At 42.9% G+C, this 18,226-nt stretch overlaps 1 protein-coding gene across 1 annotated transcript in view; it reads left to right on the forward strand.

Annotated features, from left to right (window-relative positions):
• LOC144479380 (cation channel sperm-associated auxiliary subunit delta-like) overlaps positions 1 to 18,226 on the forward strand; it is a 145,306-nt gene that overhangs the window by 32,065 nt on the left and 95,015 nt on the right. Inside the window, exons 6-7 of the mRNA XM_078198000.1 lie at positions 403 to 448; positions 15,818 to 15,919. Coding sequence (XP_078054126.1) covers positions 403 to 448; positions 15,818 to 15,919 — 148 coding nt within the window. The remainder of the gene's footprint in view (positions 1 to 402; positions 449 to 15,817; positions 15,920 to 18,226) is intronic.

The raw sequence follows: 18,226 nt of genomic DNA on the forward strand, positions 1-18,226 counted from the left end.
CTTTTGATGCAATATTTTTTGAAGACTAACTAAGTTTTGGGAACAATAGGTGTATATTAATTTAGTTGATCATTTATTTTATGGTCAAATGTATCCTCTTCCACTGTCAAACCAATGGTAACTCTTCTCTGTTACATGTGTCTGTAAATATATGGGGTAAAGCAATAATGTGAATTTGAAGTGTCTTGTTTATATTGAGATGTCACCAACTTCTCGTCCTACATAATATAGTTTATTTTAGTTATTTAATAAATATTTTATTATTTGTTAAAAGTCCATCAGCAGACTCCTGTGAATTTGTTCAGTAACTTTCCTCCATGGTTTCTAAAACAAACGTTATCATCTATCAAACCATGTTTAACAATAGCAGCAACATATAATATATGTCACCTTTCCTTGCAGTGTGCTTGGGAGTGGGTCAAGATGAACAGGATTTATTATCCAGCAGGTGACTGAGGTTATCTATATCCAGATCACTTCAACTATAAGTACTGAAGAAGTGAAATGGGCATTTGGTGGCATCACTTCACAATATCTTAAAAAAACTTAATTTAGATTCAATTTTAATGTATATTTATTTCATATTTCCCTATACTGTATTGCAGGTATACATTTAAATTTAAAACTGAGAAAATGCTAATTTAAAATGATCTATTATTTATCCAAAGGGAACTTTTGAAGGTGCATTTATCCAACCAACAATATCAGCATTATCCTTATTGATAAAAGTTGATCAGATGGTATGTTTATTACCCTTCAATATTCTAGCTATTTTTGTAGAACTGTAATGAGGTCTCTTGATAACTGCAGTTAGCATTAATTATAGAAATGTTTGTTCTGTTTAGTTTCGTATTTGACTTTTTAAAGTTTCCAACAATGATAGGATTGCCATTGAAAGGTTTGGAAAACCGAGAAACAAATGCCACCGGTGTTGTCTGCCCATTACGTTGCTATCTTGTAATTTTCCGTTCTGTCAAAATGGAAGAACAAAGAAAATTACAGTACAGGAACAGGCCCTTCGGCCCTCCAAGCCTGCACTGACCGTGCTGCCCGACTTAACTGAAACCCCCTACCCTTCTGGGGGCCATATCCCTCTATTCCCATCCTATTCATGTATTTGTCAAGACGCCCATTTAAAGTCACTACCGTATCCACTTCCACTACGTCCTCCAGCAACAAGTTCCAGGCACGCACCACCCTCTGTGTAAAAAAAATCTGCCTTGTACATCTCCTTTAAACCTTGCCCCTCGCACCTTAAACCTGTGCCCCCTAGTAATTGACTCTTCCACCCTGGGAAAAAGCTTCTGACTCTGTCCATGCCTCTCATAATCTTGTAAACTTCTATCAGGTCGCCCCCTCAACCTCCGTCGTTCCAGTGAGAACAAACCAAGTTTCTCCAATCTCTCCTCATAGCTAATGCCCTCCATACTAGGCAACATCCTGGTAAATCTTTTCTGTACCCTCCCTAAAGCCTCCACATCCTTCTGGTAGTGTGGCGACCAGAATTGAACACTATATTCCAAGTGCAGCCTAACTAAGGTTCTATAAAGCTGGAACTTATAACTATTGATTTCTCCGGTATTAGCTTTTCACTCACTGTTCAATAATGTCAATTAATTTCCTTTAATACCCATTACTGGTGTTTCCTCTGGAATAAATAATTTATCTGTTGGTGCATGGTGATCCTCAGTTCAGTTGGAGTTATTGGCTGGAATTTTACCGCCACGCCTGCCTCGGAATTGGGGTGGGCACGGCTTGCAGAATGGAATTCTCCGTTGGCCCAAGCGAGGTCGTAAAATACTGGCCATTGTTTCGAGGGAAGGGAGAGATGATGGAGAGTTTTGCAGTTGGAATAATGATGGTTCTGCAGCACTGAAAGAAACAAATGGAAGAGCAGCGGTGACGGAGAATTGTGGGGGGAGTGGTTTTGGATAGTCAATGTTAAGAGGAACATAGAACAGTACAGCACAGAACAGGCCCTTCGGCCCACGATGTTGTGCCGAGCTTTATCTGAAATCAAGCTATCCCACTCCCTATCATCCTGGTGTGCTCCATGTGCCTATCCAATAACCGCTTAAATGTTCCTAAAGTGTCTGACTCCACTATCACTGTAGGCAGTCCATTCCACACCCCAACATACCTCTGATATCCTTCCTGTATCTCCCACCACGAACCCTATAGTTATGCCCCCTTGTAATAGCTCCATCCACCCGAGGAAATAGTCTTTGAACGTTCACTCTATCTATCCCCTTCATCATTTTATAAACCTCTATTAAGTCTCCCCTCAGCCTCCTCCGCTCCAGAGAGAACAGCCCTAGCTCCCTCAACCTTTCCTCATAAGACCTACCCTCCAAACCAGGCAGCATCCTGGTAAATCTCCTCTGCACTCTTTCCAGCGCTTCCACATCCTTCTTATAGTGAGGTGACCAGAACTGCACACAATATTCCAAATGTGGTCTCACCAAGGTCCTGTACAGTTGCAGCATAACCCCACGGCTCTTAAACTCCAACCCCCTGTTAATAAGACCATAAGACCATAAGACATAGGAGCGGAAGTAAGGCCATTCGGCCCATCGAGTCCACTCCACCATTCAATCATGGTTGATTTCAACTCCATTTACCCGCTCTCTCCCCATAGCCCTTAATTCCTCGAGAAATCAAGAATTTATCAATTTCTGTCTTGAAGACGCTCAACGTCTCGGCCTCCACAGCCCTCTGTGGCAATGAATTCCACAGACCCACCACTCTCTGGCTGAAGAAATTTCTCCTCATCTCTGTTCTAAAGTGACTCCCTTTTATTCTAAGGCTGTGCCCCCGCGTCCTAGTCTCCCCTGTTAATGGAAACAACTTCCCTACGTCCATCCTATCTAAGCCGTTCATTATCTTGTAAGTTTCTATCAGATCTCCCCTCAACCTCCTAAACTCCAATGAATATAATCCCACGATCCTCAGACGTTCATCGTATGTCAGGCCTACCATTCCTGGGATCATCCGTGTGAATCTCCGCTGGACCCGCTCCAGTGCCAGTATGTCCTTCCTGAGGTGTGGGGCCCAAAATTGCTCACAGTACTCCAAATGGGGCCTAACCAGTGCTTTATAAAGCCTCAGAAGTACATCCCTGCTTTTGTATTCCAAGCCTCTTGAGATAAATGACAACATTACATTTGCTTTCTTAATTACGGACTCAACCTGCCTAATAAAAGCTAACACACTATAGGCCTTCTTCACAGCTCTATCCACTTGAGTGGCAACCTTTAGAGATCTGTGGATATGGACCCCAAGAGCTCTCTGTTCCTCCACAGTCTTCAGAACCCTACCTTTGACCCTGTAATCCACATTTAAATTAGTCCTACCAAAATGAATCACCTCACATTTGTCAGGGTTAAACTCCATTTGCCATTTTTCAGCCCAGCTTTGCATCCTATCTATGTCTCTTTGCAGCCTACAACAGCCCTCCACCTCATCCACTACTCCACCAATCTTGGTGTCATCAGCAAATTTACTGATCCACCCTTCAGCCCCCTACTCTAAGTCATTAATAAAAATCACAAAGAGCAGAGGACCAAGCACTGATCCCTGCGGCACTCCGCTAGCAACCTGCCTCCAATCCGAAAATTTTCCATCCACCACCACCCTCTGTCTTCGATCAGACAGCCAGTTACCTATCCAATCGGCCAACTTTCCCTCTATCCCACACCTCCTCGCTTTCATCATAAGCCGACCATGGGGGACCTTATCAAACGCCTTACTAAAATCCATGTATATGACATCAACTGCCCTACCTTCATCAACACACTTAGTTACCTCCTCAAAAAATTCTATCAAATTTGTGAGGCACGACTTGCCCTTCACGAATCCGTGCTGACTATCCCGGATTAATCCGCATCTTTCTAAATGGTCGTAAATCCCATCTCTAAGGACCTTTTCCATCAATTTACCAACCACCGAAGTAAGACTAACCGGTCTATAATTACCAGGGTCGTTTCTATTCCCTTTCTTAAACAGAGGAACAACATTCGCCATTCTCCAGTCCTCTGGCACCATCCCCGTGGACAGCGAGGGCCCAAAGATCAAAGCCAAAGGCTCTGCAATCTCATCCCTTGCCTCTCAAAGAATCCTAGGATACATTTCATCAGGCCCAGGGGACTTATCGACCTTCAGTTTATTCAAAACTGCCAGGACATCCTCCCTCCGAACATCTATTTCCTCCAGCCTATTAGCCTGTAACACTTTCTCTTCCTCAAAAACATGGCCCCTCTCCTTGGTGAACACTGAAGAAAAGTATTCATTCATCACCTCTCCTATCTCTACTGACTCCATACACAAGTTCCCACTACTGTCCTTGACCGGCCCTAACCTCACCCTGGTCATTCTTTTATTCCTCACATAAGAGTAAAAAGCCTTGGGGTTTTCCTTGATCCGACCCGCCAAGGACTTCTCGTGTCCCCTCCTAGCTCTCCTAAGCCCCTTTTTCAGCTCATTCCTTGCTAACTTGTAACCTTCAATCGAGCCATCTGAACCTTGTTTCCTCATCCCTACATAAGCTTCCCTCTTCCTTTTCACAAGAGATTCCACCTCTTTCGTGAACCATGGTTCCCTCCCTGCCTGACAGGGACATACCTATCAAGGACATCCAGTATTTGTTCCTTGAAAAAGTTCCACTTTTCATTAGTTCCTTTCCCTGACAGTTTCTGTTCCCAACTTATGCCCCCTAATTCTTGCCTAATCGCATCATAATTACCTCTCCCCCAATTGTAAACCTTGCCCTGCCGTACGGCCCTATCCCTCTCCATTGCAATTACAAAAGACACCGAATTGTGGTCACTATCTCCAAAGTGCTCTCCCACAACCAAATCTAACACTTGGCCCGGTTCATTTCCCAGTACCAAATCCAATGTGGCCTCACCTCTTGTCGGCCTATCCACATATTGTGTCAGGAAACCCTCCTGCACACACTGCACAAAAACTGCCCCATCCGAACTATTCGACCTACAAAGGTTCCAATCAATATTTGGAAAGTTAAAGTCCCCCATGACAACTACCCTGTGACCCCTATACATATCCATAATCTGCTTAGAAATTTCTTCCTCCACATCTCTATTACTATTTGGGGGCCTATAGTAAACTCCTAACAACGTGACCGCTCCTTTCCTATTTCTAACCTCAGCCCATATTACCTCAGTGTGCAGATCCCCCTCGAAGTGCCTTTCCGCAGCCGTTAAACTATCCTTGATTAACAATGCCACTCCTCCACCTCTTTTACCAGCTTCCCTACACTTACTGAAACATCTATACCCCGGAACGTCCAACAACCATTCCTGTCCTTGTTCTACCCACGTCTCCGTAATGGCCACAACATCGTAGTCCCAAGTACCAATCCATGCCCCAAGTTCATCTATCTTGTTCCGGATGCTCCTTGCATTGAAGTAGACACACTTCAACCCACCTTCCTGTCTACCGGTACCCACCCTTGACCCTGATACCTTCCCCAATACCTCACCACCCTCACTGACGTCTGGACTACAACTCCTTTTCCCACTCCCCTGACAAATTAGTTTAAACCCCCCTGAAGAGCCGTAACAAATTTCCCTCCTAGGATATTGGTGCCCCTCTGGTTCAGATGCACCCCGTCCTGTTTGTACAGGTCCCACCTTCCCCAGAATGTGTTCCAATTATCCACGTATCTGAAACCCTCCCTCCTACACCATCCCTGCAACCACATGTTTAACTGCACTCTCTCCCTGTTCCTCAACTCGCTATCACGTGGCACCGGCAACGTACCAGAAATGACCACATGTTTTGTCTTGGCTCTCAGCTTCCAGCCCAGCTCCAGAAATTCCTGCTTTAAATCCCCGTCCCTTCTCTTACCTATGTCATTGGTACCAATGTGTACCACGACTTGTGACTGTTTCCCCTCCCCCTTCAGAATCCGGAAAACACGGTCTGAGACGTCACGGACCTTGGCATCCGGTAGGCAACATACCATCCGTGAGTCTCTTTTGCTGCCACAGAACCTCCTATCTATCCCTCTAAGTAACGAGTCCCCAATAACTCTGCCCCTTACCCTCCCGAGCCACAGAGACGGACACAGTGCTGGAGATCCTCTCACTGCGGCTCACCACTGGTATGTCATCCCCCTCAACCGTATCCAAAGTGGAATACTTGTTGCTAAGGGGAACGACCACTGGGGATCCCTGCACGGACTGCTTCCTCCCAGCCCCTCTCACTGTCACCCATCTGCTTTCATTCCTCGGAGTAACTGTATTCCTAAAGCTTCTGTCTGTGGCCACCTCTGCGTCCCTAATGATCCTAAGTTCATCCAACTCCAGCTCCAGTTCCCTAACACGGTTTTGGAGGAGCTGCAGATGGGTGCACTTCCCACAGGTGTAATCAGCAGGGACACTGTCGTCGTCCCTCACCTCAAACATAGTGCAAGAGGAACATAGCACTGCCTGCACACCCATCCCCTCTAGATAACTTGCCAGTACCAGGTAGAAACAGCAAAAATGAATTAAACTCACCCCTGCTCGCCCTGTCCCAGAAGCCCTGTGAGCCAAAGCCTTATAGCTCACACTCTGCTTCCCACTCACTCAAGCCCTGTGAGCCAAAGCCTTATAGCTCACACTCTGCTTCCCACTCACTCAAGCCCTGTGAGTCAAAGCCTTATAGCTCACACTCTGCTTCCCACTCACTCCCCTGCCCGCTCCCGACGCTGCCCGCTGTATACTGCAGCCTACCTTTTATACTTCACGCGCTTAAAAAACCCTTCCCAGACTCCTTAGCAGCCCACTTCCAGTTTTCACTTTACTTTTGCAGTAGTATTTTAAGTTTAAAGGCCAAAAAAAAACCACACACTAGCTGACTAATTAAATAAATAAACAATTCAATTAATCTCTCAGCAGCACTGCTGCCTCCAATCGCTCCCTCTCAGCTTGCTCCAGTGGAACAATGAGGGGGAACCTCCCAGGTAACTGACTTTTAAAGTTAAAATAAAAACCCTTCCCAGACTCCTTAGCAGCCCACTTCCAGTTTTCACTTTAAACTTAAAATACTACTGCAAAAGTAAAGGCCAAAACAAACACACACTCGCTGACTAATTAAATAAATAAACAATTCAATTCATCTCTCATCAGCACTGCTGCCTCCAATCACTCCCTCTCAGCTTGCTCCAGTGGAACAAAATACAAGAAAATATTAACAATCTTACAGAATGAGCATATAGATGGCAAATGAATTTCAACAAAATAAAGGGGAAATATTACACCTTGACAAGTAAAATAAAGAGATTGCTGCTTACTTAGAAAAATAAAAATCTAAATATGGGAAAGGAACAAAGGAATCAATGAGTACAAATATACAAATCACTGAAAGTAGTGACACAAGATAACAAGGTCATAAAAAAGCAAACCAAGCACTTGGGTTTAACTTTAAAGGGATAGAATTGAAAAGCATAGAGGATTTGCTGAATTTGTATTGAAATTAGATAAGACCAAACATTACTGGTTGAGATATTATAAAAAAGATATGGGGCACAATTTTCCCACCCCGCTACGTGGTCCAGTAGCATCTGGTGGTGGGGGCCACCGATTGGGGATTGGGGCTGCCGATCCTGGGGGGGGAGCGGGTTGGAGGGGTGAGGGCCGCTGATCAGATGGGGGGGGGTGGGGATGATTGGGAGGCTGGCAATGTCCTTGGGTGGCGGGATGTCAACCAATCTCCCAGTACGTTGGCCGCCTGAGCATTCTGCTGCTGACCTCTCTGGCGGATTTAGGCCCCACCCACTGGCGTGAATGGCCTGATGGTCCCTGTATTGTACAGAGTGCCGTAAATTCATGAAACACAGCCTGCCAAAATGGACATTTTGAATCTTGAAAATCTTTGAAAATTGCCCCCATGGACACGGAAAAGGGTACAAAAAAGATTTCCAGGTTTCACGCCAGAAATAAAAATACTTATTTAACAAGAAAGGATGAATGGACCTGGTCTTCGCTCTTAGATAGAGAAGGCTGAGAGATGACCCAATAGAATCCTTTAAAATTATGACATGTTTTAATAGTGGCACAGTGGCACAGCTGTTAGCACCGCTGCCTCACAGTGCCAGGGACCGGGTTTAATTCTGGCCTTGGCTGATTGTGTAGAGATTGCACATTCTCCCTGTGTCTGCGTGGGTTTCCTCCGGGCACTCTGGTTTCCTTCCACAGTCCAAAAATGTGCAGGTTAGGTGGATTTGCCATGCTAAATTGCTCCTTAGTGTCCCAAGATGTGTAGGTTAGGGGGAATTATATATTGGGTCATGGGGATAGGGCCTGGGTAAGATGCTCTGTTGGAGAGTTGGTGCAGACCTGATGGACGGAATGGCCTCCTTCTGCACTGTAAGAATGCAACCTTAACTTGAGAATTAACATTTTGTGTGCACTTTATCAAATGCCTTTTGGAAATTCAAGCATACCACATGTACTGTTTCCTATTGTCTTGATGATGGATCAAAACCTTGAATTATGGACAGACGTATTGAACTTTTAAGTAGGTATGTTTTAAAGAATGAACATACAAGCCAAAGATAGCTGAGTATGTAAATTCTGAGAATATAAATTCAGTGTCTGTTTGAGAAGTTCCTGTGTGGATGATACTAAGTCCTGAGAGACAATTGAATATCAAACTTTTTTTCCAGATGGGGTCATATCAAAGGCATGAATCAATACAGACTGACTGTAATCTCCTGTGGAGATAATAGAAGCTCATTATCAATCTCAGCAGGAATCAGATCCTGTAAGTTATGTCCCAGACCTGTTGTGGGTTTTCATCACCCATAAATACACAGGAGACAAGGATTAAAAGCCAGCTGCATACCTAATTTGTGTGGAATTGTGTTGTATGTCAGAGCATGTGACACAAAAACGAGAAAGACAACAGATTTTTCCCTTGCTCTGGCAGTAAAAATAAAGTCTCGCTCGCTCTCTGATTGCTGTAAGCAAACCAAATCATCAAAGGCACACATAAAAAGGAAGCAAGATAACTCCTGTGAGCTAAACTGCAGAACTCTGGAATCTCAAAACCAACTATTCAGCTGCTGGAATCACGGTACGAAGGCAGTCACCTACTCCTCACGACAAGTCAAAGACTGACTTATATATCTTTTTTTCACTTTATTTTTGACACACTTCTCATTTCTGATCTGTGTGCATACGTGTGAGCATTTTATTGTTTCCTCGCATTTTATGTGGGGTGGCATGGTGGCACAGTGGTTAGCACTGCTGCCTCATAGTGCCAAGGACCTGGGTTCGATTCCCAGCTTGGGTCACTGTCTGTGTGGAATTTGCATGTTCTCCCTGTAACTGTGTGGGTTTCCTCTGGGTGCTTCGGTTTCCTCCCACAGTCCAAAGATGTGCAGGTTAGGTGCATTGACCATGTTAAATTTTCCCTCAGTGTACCTGAACAGACGCCGGAGTGTGGCAACTAGGGGATTTTCACAGTAACTTCATTACAGTGTGAATGTACGTCTACTTGTGACTAATAAATAAACTTTACTTTAGCTAATAAACTCTCACTTTTTCTCGAACTCAAGAAAGTGTGATTAAATTGGCTCCTTTTAAAACATAAATAAATTGGGACTGGGAAAAGGTATCCGCAAGGGAAGGAATCCTTTTTGAAGAAATCTTATTTTGACCAACCAAGAGGATTGAATAAAAAAAGGGAGCCAATTCATCTCTCCTTACCTGTGGCCATAACCATTTGTGGGTATCCCGTCCAGAAGTTAACAAACTGGGGATCATGCCGAGATAGTTTCCAAAGAGGGGAGGGTAACAAATTTGGAGATCTTGCCCGGGGACAGGTTATAACAAATTGGAGGTTTGTGGCCAGAATTGTTCCACAGATAAAACAAACAAATTAGATTGGGGAAAGTAACTTGTTCCTTTGAAATTAATTTTAAGAAACTGAAAAAGGTTCTCTTGAGTCTTGGGAATGAAGTTCAGAAATGTGCACTTCTGATACAAATAGTGAAAGCTTCTTTCAGGATTTAAAAGTTCTGTCCCTCGAAAAGTTAAAAGAGCTATATAGGCACTTGGGAGTAGAGGTTCCCTGAAATGAGAGATGTTTAATATTACACCGTGTAGCCAGAAACTTAAAATTGCGAATGCAAGGAAGGCTGCAGAAAGAAGTAGAATTTCTCAGAACAAAACTTGAACAGAGATGAAGAGATAGAACTCCAAGAATTGGAAAAAGAGGAAGCTTACCAAAGAGAGAGAAGGGAAAGAGTTGATGCTTTCCAAAGAGAACGGAAGAGAGAAAGGAAAGACAACGGGAACAGGAAGAAGCTTTCCAAAAGAGAAATGGTGAACTCAAAAAGGAAAGAGGCACACAGAATAAAACATTATCCCCGAGCAGTTAGGAAATATCATACAAGTCAAAAGAAGCTGAAAGGACTGGAGGAAGCCAGCCGAGATCTGTAGGAATATAATATTGTTCATAGGTCTTAAAGGGGACAATAGAACCAGTAAGAGCTGGAGTACCTATGCAATGGCGACTTGCTATGAAAGAGGCAGAGAACATGCAGCCGAAGCCTGCAGTAAGGCAGAGAACTGGAGAGTGTTCAGGGGCCCCACAGAAGGCAATAGAACCAGTGAGGCTTGCAATTAAGAAAACAAATCTGTAATTTATAGAGGCTTAAGATTAGGTCTGTGCAATAACTGAAGTTGGGACCAGTAGAATTTAAACTAGGCAAAGAGGATGATCTGGACATTGAGTTAGTAGGTACATTTTAGCAGTTAAACAGGAACCAGGTGAGTTCTGAGACAAGTAAGAGGACAGTGAGAGAGTTACCATGCCCAGTTGCAGAGTTCCTGGAAGTTAAATCTGTCAAAATCAGGTTCTCACCCATTATAGGCATGAACCTGATTACATTGCCAACGAGGGGCGGGGAAAATTGGAGATCATGATCTTGCTGGCGAGATTCACAATTTTCATTTTCCTCTGGATTTTGAGCCCCTTCCTGTGATAGTTTGAGCTCAGGATTCCACCCAACATGTTATAAACTGGGAGTTAACAATCGAGTAAAACACCCAAAAGTCAGTGAAGATATTTAGTCCAGCGTCATAGCAAGGGACTGATAGGTTGCAGATCAGAAATGACTGTAAGATTAAGAACCTTGAGACCTTGTTATAAAGCTAATATTGTAAATCAATGTAACCAACTGTGTGGAAAGAAAACAATGCAGGAAGGTTATGCAGGGCTTAAAAACAGTTTAGGGTCCTCTGGGTATTGATCTAGGCTAACAGAATGAATGTGTGTATAAGAGTGATTGTTGTTTTATATTTTGATTTCCCTTTTGTAATGAAATGAGGGTGAATCTCACTTCATTAATACAAAAATGAGAAGTGTCATGATGATGGATCTAAATCCCGAATACCTGTGGGTATATTTAACTTTTAAAAAGACGTGTTTTTAAAAAGGACGTGCAAGCCAAAGATGACTGAGGATGTAAATTTTGAGAATGTAAATTCAGTGACTGTTTGTCATAACTTTTTCCAGACTTGAACATGTTAAAGGAATAAATCAATATAAACTAACTGTAATGTCCTCTGGAGATAATGGAATTTGATTATCATCTCAGCCAGAATTACATCCTGTAAGTTGCGTCCCGAACCAGTTGTTGGTTCTCCTGTTCCAGAAATACACAGAAGACTCGGATGAAAAGCCAGCAGTAAACCTAGTCAGTGTGGACCAGTGCTGTGTGTGTCAGAGTGTATGAGACAGAAACAAGAAAGACAGCAGATTTCCATGTTGGTCTGGCAGGTAAAAATATATGTCTCGTTCTCTCTCTTATTGCTATAAGCAAAGCCATAGCTGAAAAGGAAGCAGGACAACTTTCAGCTAAGATGCCACTGGAATCATGAATCTCAAATGACTGCAATGCTTCACCATCTACTACTCATGGGCAAGTCAAAGACTGATTTGTAAATCTTGTAAAAAATTATTTTTGGGCCCACTTCTAACATGTGTATGTATGAGTGTGTATTTTATTGTTTCCTCGCATTTTATGTAGCTAATAAACTCTCACTTTTCTCTAACTCAACAAAGCCTGGTTGAATTGGCTCCTTGTAAAACATAAATAGATTGGGAAGTGAAAATGTATCCGCATGGGAAGGGATTTTTTATGAACCAATCTTGTCGCAATCAAACATGGCAATTGAATAAAGAAAGGGAGCCAGTTCATCCCTCCTCACCGGGGTATAACAGTTTGGCAGGATTCCATGTTAAATTTCACAAATTCGGGCTTGTGCCATGACAGTACCCACAGAGGGGACAAAGGATAACAAATGTGGGGACCTTGCCTGGGGACTGGTCATACCACTATTTACCCACCCTATTAGTTATATCTTCAAAGAACTAATAAATTTGTCAAACACTATTTTCCTTAAGTAAAACCATGTTGACATCTATGATGCTACTGTGCCTTTAAGAAAGGTATTTTAATCCTGTTTCTCTGCAGATTTTTTAAGCAGGCCTTTTTTTTGCATTGTTGCCATGGTGTCTGTTGAAGGCATACAATGGGCCTTTTTGTTTATTTTTAATTTGGGCTTAATGCAATGTCCTGGTGTTTTACGGGTTTTACGACCCTTTCTAATTGTTGGGGGAAGACTGATTGACAGGTCATGGGCAGGTGGTTCCTTCACAGAGGAATCCAAAGATTCATTTGCAGTTTGGCTAGTGAGAAGCTGTTGGACTCCAGAGTGAAAAGCAGTGTGTTTCTGTGTCTCTCCCTGGTATTGGAAATTTAGCTCTTGGTGGCTGGCTAACTAGTAACTAGAGGCAAGGAGTGCCTCTGTTTCTTGAAGTGTTCTAAAAGTATCAGGGTCGAAAGGTGCCAGCCAAAAGACTCATTCACAGCAAGTGTTACAAAGCTGCAAGATCCAGCATCATGTTAAGCCTGGAACGGGGGTGTATGTTTGTAGATGTACTTGTGTTGGAACAGTATTTGTAGCTGTTAAGGTTTATACAATATCATGGTTGTTTTTTTTCTTGTTTGTAATTAGTAAAAGTTATTGCTAATTGTCTTATATGTTAACTATATTCTTAATTAAACTTTGTTTGACAAAAGCTCCCTAGCTGGTCATTTGAATCATACCTGCAGTGAAACATCTTAGATGGAACTCTCCCAAATAAATTATGTGTTGAATTCACGGGAAAACTGGAGTAATTTACGCTGTTTTTTTCAGTGGGAGTTATATCCCACTAGAATATCCCACATTCTGTGCACTGCAGAGGCCACCAGCATGAATATCATTAAATTTCAGGGGGTGGGACCGATTCATGCTGGAGAGGCTGAAATCAGCGGGCCTCTGCACATGCACAGTGGCCCCAAACTGTCAGCCTCCCGGTTTGCTCGCAACCTCGATCGCCGGATTGCCCCCCCTTCACTCCAGATTAGTTCTCCGAAAGTGGGGAGCTAATCTGAACCCCGCTGGAGTGAAATACTCCTGGTGGGGCGGGCCTGGAGAATTCGGTCCCAGGCCCATTAATAGCATTTAAATAGTATTTAAATGCTAGTCCCGCCTCCCAGCAGACCGGGCCTGGGAGAGCAAGCGCGGCATGAACGCTCACAGGAATCCTGCGAATCGGCCAAGGTGCGATTCTCCTGGCCCGCTGTGCTAAAAAATTGAATGGGAGAATCGTCCCCCCCCCCCCCCTTATGCTTACCTGTGCCAACCTTCAAAGTGCAAAACTTATCATTTAGACTGACTGCATAAAACACCTTGGAGTTTCTGACCTGGATTATAACATATCTGGTAATGCTATGATTTTCTGAATGCAATGTTAAGACTTCCTTAATAATAAATTGCATTATTTTACATTAATCATCGACCAAATTGCCTGTACCTCCCTTTTTTCTCTCCCCTTCCTTTCTTAAATTGCGGAGTTACATTTGCGAACATCTAATTCCCTTCAACTGTTCTAGAATATTTGCGAATGTGGTATTTAAAAACTGGCATGGATTGGTTGATCTGAATGACCTATTTATGGGCTTCATATTCTATGTAATTGTAAACATACGTACGAGCATACAAATTGGGAGCTGGAGTAGGCCATTCGGCTCCTTGAGCTGCTCTGCCATGTAATGAGAATATACATGATCTAACTGTGGCCTCAACTCCACATATCCCCTATTTCAAATGGTAAACACCTGCTGTAACCCTAGGAATTTAGGTTCAGGCTGAGAAGGAGTTACATGTCTTGTCCTGTTCCTAACCAGGTACCTTTTGAGATTTTTGAAGGCATTAATCAACATAACATGAACTGATTTAGCTGGCAGTCCATTTTAAAAATCCATTAGTGGATGAAGCATAGAATCCCTACGGTGCAGAAAGAGGCCATCTGGTCCATCGAGTCTACACTGACTCTCCAAAAGAATATCCAGTCCCTCCCCTTCACCCTCTCTCTGTAACCCCGCACATTTGCCATGGCTAATCCACCTAAACTACACTATTTACTGTGGCCAATCAACATAACCTGCATATCTTTGGACTTTGGGAGGAAACCAAAGCACGCAGAGGAAACCCATGCAGACACAGGGAAAACATGCAAACTCCACACATTCACCTAGGGCTAAAACGAATCCAGTTCCCTGCCAAGGTGAGGCAGCAGTGCTAACCACTGTGCCACCATGCCATGCATGAAGCTACTGGATATGTGTAACAGGCTCAACTAAATTACTTCATCTCAGTCTCTGATTTCATTAGTGGCTTGCTAGTTTTGAATTTGTCCTCTGAGATGCTCACAATTCAAGTGAAAAATTTGCATCTACATTGTTTATACTCAGCAATATTCCCCTTAGTCATGTTTAACTCAGTGTAAGCTTTTCCTCCTGTCATGTGAGTGTATCTTTAAAAAAGGTTTTTAAAAAAATCATACAGCTTCAATGATGTCATTGGAGGGTGGAGCTAAGCTGTGGCAATCAGTTGATAGGGGTTTCAGTTTCGTTTGTGGCAGTCAGGTGATAGGGGTTTTTTCCTTTGGGCTTTCAGTTTTGTTTTGGGGAGTGTGTTGGAAGCAGTTTAGCAGCAAGCTGTTTGGTTCTGAAACTATCATCAATTAGCTGAAGGAGAGGCCTATTGCCATCCTGCCTTAAAGAAGCCGTGTTTTGGGAAACAGATTTAATTACAACCACTTCTGAGTTGCTTCACAAGGGATTTTCAGCATTCAACCCAGAAGGCTGGATTCCTGTAACAAGTGAACATTAACCTATGCTGTATTGTGCTTATTTGCAGGGTTTTGTGTATTGGATGTTGGCTTTGGTTGGAACACTTAAAGATCTTCCTTAAAAGTTATACATTATTGTGGTTGTTGTGTTTCTTGTTTGTAATTGTTAAAAGTTCTTGCTAATTGTCTTACTATATGTCAACAGTATTCTTAATTAAACTTTGTTTTTGATAAAAGCTCCTCGTGGGTCAGTTGAATCACATCTGAAGTGAAACCTCTCATGCTCATCCTAGCCAAATTCAACGTAAAATGTTACAAGTCAGGCGAGCTTCACAGAACACCTTTAAGTATCCAATCTGACTTGTAACACCCATAGCTGGGCACCTAAGAATCATAGTTTTTCTTTGAACTGTATCCAATGCATCCACCTCTTGGAAAAAAAGGTGTGCAGAAATACAGAAGATTTCAAATGTGCTCTCCCAATGATTTGTCAAAGATTTGAATAACTGGTTTCACTCTAGATTCATATACCTATTGTGATATATTAGATTTTGAATTTCCTTGGTAATAATTTTGAAAATTAACATTTATTATTAGTTTTATTTTAGGCATTTTTCAGTCTACAGTAACCTCACTTCAAATGATTTCGATATGAGTTCTGGTGATACTGTACCTTCAGTTATACAGCCAACTGGAATGAGGGGGCACATTGTCATCTGGAGTCAGCATACACTGCTTTTTTCTCCTAATCATGGTAAATAATCAATGGATGCCATTTTTCATTGGAACATAATTATGCTTAGAAATTAATCATATATAAGAAGTTAAATAACTGAAATTTTGTACAGAGGGCTATCCCAGCATCTTTGTGGTCAAATGCATTGTCGGTTTTGATAGTGGACAATATAAAACTGGAATCTCCCAGGTGTGACGTTAGTGTACCTTTAAAGAAAGGCTTTAAAAAAAAAAATCATGATTTCTGCAGCTCTCACAGCTTCAGTGTTTCTCAGCTCACAGCCTTAGCTGATGTCATTATGGCACCAGCTTGTCTGGAGATGTCTTTTTATTGCTACTTCAATAGCTTAAATGGGATCTGTTTATTTTAACTCTAGGTTGTTTATGATCCTGCGTTGTTAGGAGGACGGTCATGTGTTTTTGGACAGTTTTGTTTTCCTTTCCAGTAGGTTTATACGGTTTCATTTTGAGTTTGAGTTGCTGTTTAGTTGGGTTTCAGAAGGGATATTAAGCTGGAAGGAGGTGTCTCTCTTCCTGGTTTTGGAAATTCTGCTGGTTATCTAAAAGCAAGGTTTTGTCTTTCTGAAGGGGGGAATCTGCTGTTGGTGGCTTGCCTAGAGTCCCTGATGTTTTGGGAAGCTGTTCTGACTTCAAACTGTTCTGAGTCTGTCCAGAGACCTGCATAGACTTCATCCAAAGACCAAATTCCATTTTCACATGAGCATTAGTCTATGCTGTATTAAACCTGTTTGGAAGGTCCTGTTTATGGGATTGGTCTGATTGGGGCAGCTCCTGTATTTGTTAAGGGTTGTAAATTATTGTGGCTGTTTTGGTGTTGTTTGTAATTGATAGAAGTTATTGCTAATATTCTTATTATACATGTTAACTATATTCTTAAATAAATTTTATTTGATAAAAGCTCTCTTGTGGGTCACTTGGATCACACCTGAAGTGAAACCTATTATGCTTATCCTAGCCAAATTCAAGGTGCAAAACTTATGATCCAGGCGGGCTCCAAAAACCACTTTGGAGTTTCTGACCAGAACTGCAACATAGGTTTGATCCTTTCTCTGTTGTTACTTTTTCTGAGTCAAATAACAATATGGGTATTCCAAGTGGTCTCAGATTAACCAAGTTAGTGAGGGGAACAGTTATAAGAACATAAGAACATAAGAAATAGGAGCAGGAGTAGGCCATCTAGCCCCTCGAGCCTGCCCCGCCATTCAATAAGATCATGGCTGATCTGACGTGGATCAGTACCACTTACCCGCCTGATCCCCATAACCCTTAATTCCCTTACCGATCAGGAATCCATCCATCCGCGCTTTAAACATATTCAGCGAGGTAGCCTCCACCACCTCAGTGGGCAGAGAATTCCAGAGATTCACCACCCTCTGGGAGAAGAAGTTCCTCCTCAACTCTGTCTTAAACCGACCCCCCTTTATTTTGAGGCTGTGTCCTCTAGTTTTAACTTCCTTACTAAGTGGAAAGAATCTCTCCGCCTCCACCCTATCCAGCCCCCGCATTATCTTATAAGTCTCCATAAGATCCCCCCTCATCCTTCTAAACTCCAACGAGTACAAACCCAATCTCCTCAGCCTCTCCTCATAATCCAAACCCCTCATCTCCGGTATCAACCTGGTGAACCTTCTCTGCACTCCCTCCAATGCCAATATATCCTTCCTCATATAAGGGGACCAATACTGCACACAGTATTCCAGCTGCGGCCTCACCAATGCCCTGTACAGGTGCATCAAGACATCCCTGCTTTTATATTCTATCCCCTTCGCAATATAGGCCAACATCCCATTTGCCTTCTTGATCACCTGTTGTACCTGCAGACTGGGCTTTTGCGTCTCATGCACAAGGACCCCCAGGTCCCTTTGCACGGTAGCATGTTTTAATTTGTTTCCATTGAGATAGTAATCCCATTTGTTATTATTTCCTCCAAAGTGTATAACCTCGCATTTCTCAACGTTATACTCCATTTGCCATATCCTCGCCCACTCACTCAGCCTGTCCAAATCTCTCTGCAGATCTTCTCCGTCCTCCACACGATTCACTTTTCCACTTATCTTTGTGTCGTCTGCAAACTTCGTTACCCTACACTCCGTCCCCTCCTCCAGATCATCTATATAAATGGTAAATAGTTGCGGCCCGAGTACCGATCCCTGCGGCACGCCACTAGTTACCTTCCTCCAACCGGAAAAACACCCATTTATTCCGACTCTTTGCTTCCTGTCGGATAGCCAGTCCCCAATCCACTTTAACACACTACCCCCAACTCCGTGTG

This window comes from Mustelus asterias, chromosome 26, assembly GCF_964213995.1.
Source record: "Mustelus asterias chromosome 26, sMusAst1.hap1.1, whole genome shotgun sequence".
NCBI lineage: Eukaryota > Metazoa > Chordata > Chondrichthyes > Carcharhiniformes > Triakidae > Mustelus > Mustelus asterias.